This window comes from Herpailurus yagouaroundi, unplaced genomic scaffold, assembly GCF_014898765.1.
Source record: "Herpailurus yagouaroundi ecotype Mexico unplaced genomic scaffold, PumYag 151261, whole genome shotgun sequence".
Taxonomy (NCBI): domain Eukaryota; kingdom Metazoa; phylum Chordata; class Mammalia; order Carnivora; family Felidae; genus Herpailurus; species Herpailurus yagouaroundi.
Genome location: NW_024422768.1, coordinates 1,747 through 4,748, shown reverse-complemented (window position 1 = coordinate 4,748; position 3,002 = coordinate 1,747). Strand labels below are relative to the sequence as shown.

At 51.2% G+C, this 3,002-nt stretch overlaps 1 protein-coding gene across 1 annotated transcript; it reads right to left on the bottom strand.

The window, feature by feature from the left end:
• Positions 1 to 377: 377 nt before the first annotated feature.
• Positions 378 to 2,601, bottom strand: LOC121026663 (anthrax toxin receptor-like; the record flags this gene model as incomplete). Its single annotated transcript, XM_040469458.1, has 3 exons — positions 2,332 to 2,601; positions 1,038 to 1,107; positions 378 to 476 (listed from the first exon to the last, which is right to left on the bottom strand). Coding segments are annotated over exons 1-3 (341 nt in total), but the record flags the coding sequence as incomplete, so codon positions are not given.
• Positions 2,602 to 3,002: the final 401 nt, after the last annotated feature.

Below are 3,002 nucleotides of genomic sequence, written 5' to 3'. Positions count from 1 at the left end.
GCAAGGGGCGAGGCGGGGTGGCAGAGCCCCAGCACCATTTCTGGACTCTGCTTAGAGCTCTAACTGTTCCCTTTCCTGTGCCTTCAGGGACACCTGGTTCCCAGAGAGAGAGAGAGCAGAGGTTCTGCAGGACCTGGACAGAAGGCTACAGGGCAGGTGCTCTTGTGGAAGCACTCCCAGGGCACCTCACAAGCCCCATGTGTGGGCAGCTTGCCAATGAAGGGCTGAGGGCCCCAAGCTGGCTCTGAGAAGTCATCCCAGCCCCCTGTCTGCACAAGCTACTTTCTTGGGCATTGGCACTGTGTCCCTTCTCCTGCCTCCCAGGGCATGTGCTCCTTAAGTGTAAATGCTCTGGACAGCCCCAGGAGGGAACATGCCACCTTACCCTGGCACTCATACAGTTGTCGCTGGTGATGTTAGCATCACTCCTGATGAAGCTGATGGCATTATTCAGGCTAACTTCCACATGGACCAACCTGCAGCATAGAAATTGTGGATAGACAGAAATAGCCCCAACAGACATAGTTCTTGCATGTGGATCAAACCACATCCCCCATTTCTTCTCATTGTAACTGATCATCAGGGATTGGGGCCACCAGTGAGCACATGGCATGGGTAAGGAGAGCTCACACCAAGCCCTTGAGATCAATCTCTGCAGTGAAGACTGACCAGGCATGAGGAGTCCTGCCTGGGGTCAGATGCCCTCCTGGCCATGGGCTAGGTTTCCAAGGAGGGTGGATGGGTGTCACCATCCTGACTTTTCTCAATTTGCAGAGTGTGTTGGCTTAGCTCTGATGGCTACCTGGAGCAAAGACTTTCCCTGGGGACATCATCTCCAGTAGTCTCCCTCCTTGGCAGAGACTGGGCTATAGCATATCCCTGAGCATCTCAGGTGACCACCAACAAGGAGAAGTGGAGAGTATGCCCTGAGACTTTGGGAGATACACATGTGCTGCCCCAGCAGAGGTGACATCCCACATCCTATATACCTCATAGTGGCAAAAACTGCACCTGTGGCCCTTGACCTGGGCACTTACTGGTCTGGTTTTTGTATCATTACTCCTGAGCATGTTATGGTGTTATCATCCACAGTGGTGGCTTTTTTATCTAGGAGAAAACCACAAGAGAATAATGTCAAGGAGCATGTCCATCCATCCATCTCCCCTCAGCTGGCCCCTGGCAAGCAGACTAACACTGTCAGATGCCAGCTTCTCTTTGCTGCCTTCCTCTGAGCCCCTGCCATGCACCAGGCTCTGTGCAATGCCTGGCTGGAATGGGAAAGTTTGAGTCCCTGGTCTCAAGGGCCCTACATTTGAGGGATGGGAGGGAGACAATGAAATAACAAAGAAGGAAATAAATGTGGAGAGGGACACTTCTTGAGACCACAATAAACAACAGAAGGCACAGCGAATAGAGGGGAAGGGACAGCTGCTTAGGAATGTGGGGCCTGTCCTGTCCCTAAGAGACACCATTTCTCTTAAGGGACTGAAACATTTACTGTGTAATGTTGTGATGTCTGGAGGTAGCTCTGGGTTTACCAGATGGCCCTGCAGTAAGACATCACAGCACACAATCTCATCAGGTCCAATGAATGCATTGGGGGGGCTCAGTGGGAGATAGTCCTACTGTACCACCTTGCTCTCTGGGGAGGATCACACCCATCTCAGCGTGAGGGCACATCTACGTACCCAACATGTGCTTCTACTGGCCACTCGCCCATCATGGAGGAATATCTGATGCCTGAGTGTTTCCTTACGTTATAGGCTTACATAGGTGATATGGTTTAGCTCGACTATTATATTGACTTCATTTTGCAGTAGAGGAAAAAGAAGCTGAGAATAGAACCCTCATTTGGTCAAGGTCAGACAAGTAATGTGTGCCTGTGCCAGGATTCCTGGGCCTGGGCCTGGAAGCTGGCATCCTGTCTCGATCCCAGATGCACACATTCTCCTGTGAAGCTCCCAGTGCTCCTGGCCCAGGGCTGCCTGTGTTTCTCGCCAGCAGACTCAATGGATTCGGGTCCTTGTCTCTCAAGGCCAGTGAGAGCTGAGCCAAGGGAGGGGGAATACAGCTCTGGGGCACACCAAGCACACCACAGCCATTCTTGGCAAGGGTTAAAGCCCTGCTAGGAGAGGCTCTTGTGGTTGATGACTTCCCAGCTTTGAGGTATAGGTCACCAGGCTTCCCAGCCAGGTCTCTCCTTTTACTTGATCTATCCTCACAGGACCCACAGTGAATGGTAAGCAAGGGCTTTGAAAACTTGGCTGGCTGAGGGGAAGGCAGCCTGTTGTAGGGAGTTTGTCACTTGGAGGCACCAAGAGAGCTACTTACCGAAGAATTTATCATCGCTGAAGCGGAACCTACAAATAACTTCCTCCTTGTTTATTGCATTATTAAATCCTTTTCCAGAAATCATAATTTCATAGTCTTCTGCAAAGCAACATTCAAAGGTCTGTGTGTAAGGTGGGGCCGAGGGCTGCCTTCCCTCTGTCTTACAAGGCATGTCCCCCCACAAAATGGAATTCTCAGGAAGCAAACATGTTGAAACAAACAAGGCTGACCTCTGGAGGCCAGATCCTCACCCAGTGTAATGGAGGGTCCACTCTGAGTAACAGGGGAGATTTAGGCTGTAGGGGGGCTTCTCATCTTCACCCCTGATACTTGGAGTCCATTAAAGGGACCCAACCTCATCCTCTGTATATACTAAGATTCTGGGACCCTGCACAACGAATCCCCCATGGAAGAAGTCCTGTCTTAGCTGTGGTTCTGGAAGTCTCACATGATTGCTCTTCCCCTGCCTTTGCCTGAGGCTTCATGGACTACACATAACCCACCCGGGATTCAACAAGCACTTCCTCTTTCAGTGTGGAGACACTGATATGTGAGGTGCAGGTCTAGACCCTAGATCTTCACCAGGCTGCTGAGCCTCCCCTGAAGCAAACACCAGGGGATAGAGAAGACAGCTGGTAGACTGGTCCCTAAGGATTTAGCCAGGATAACAT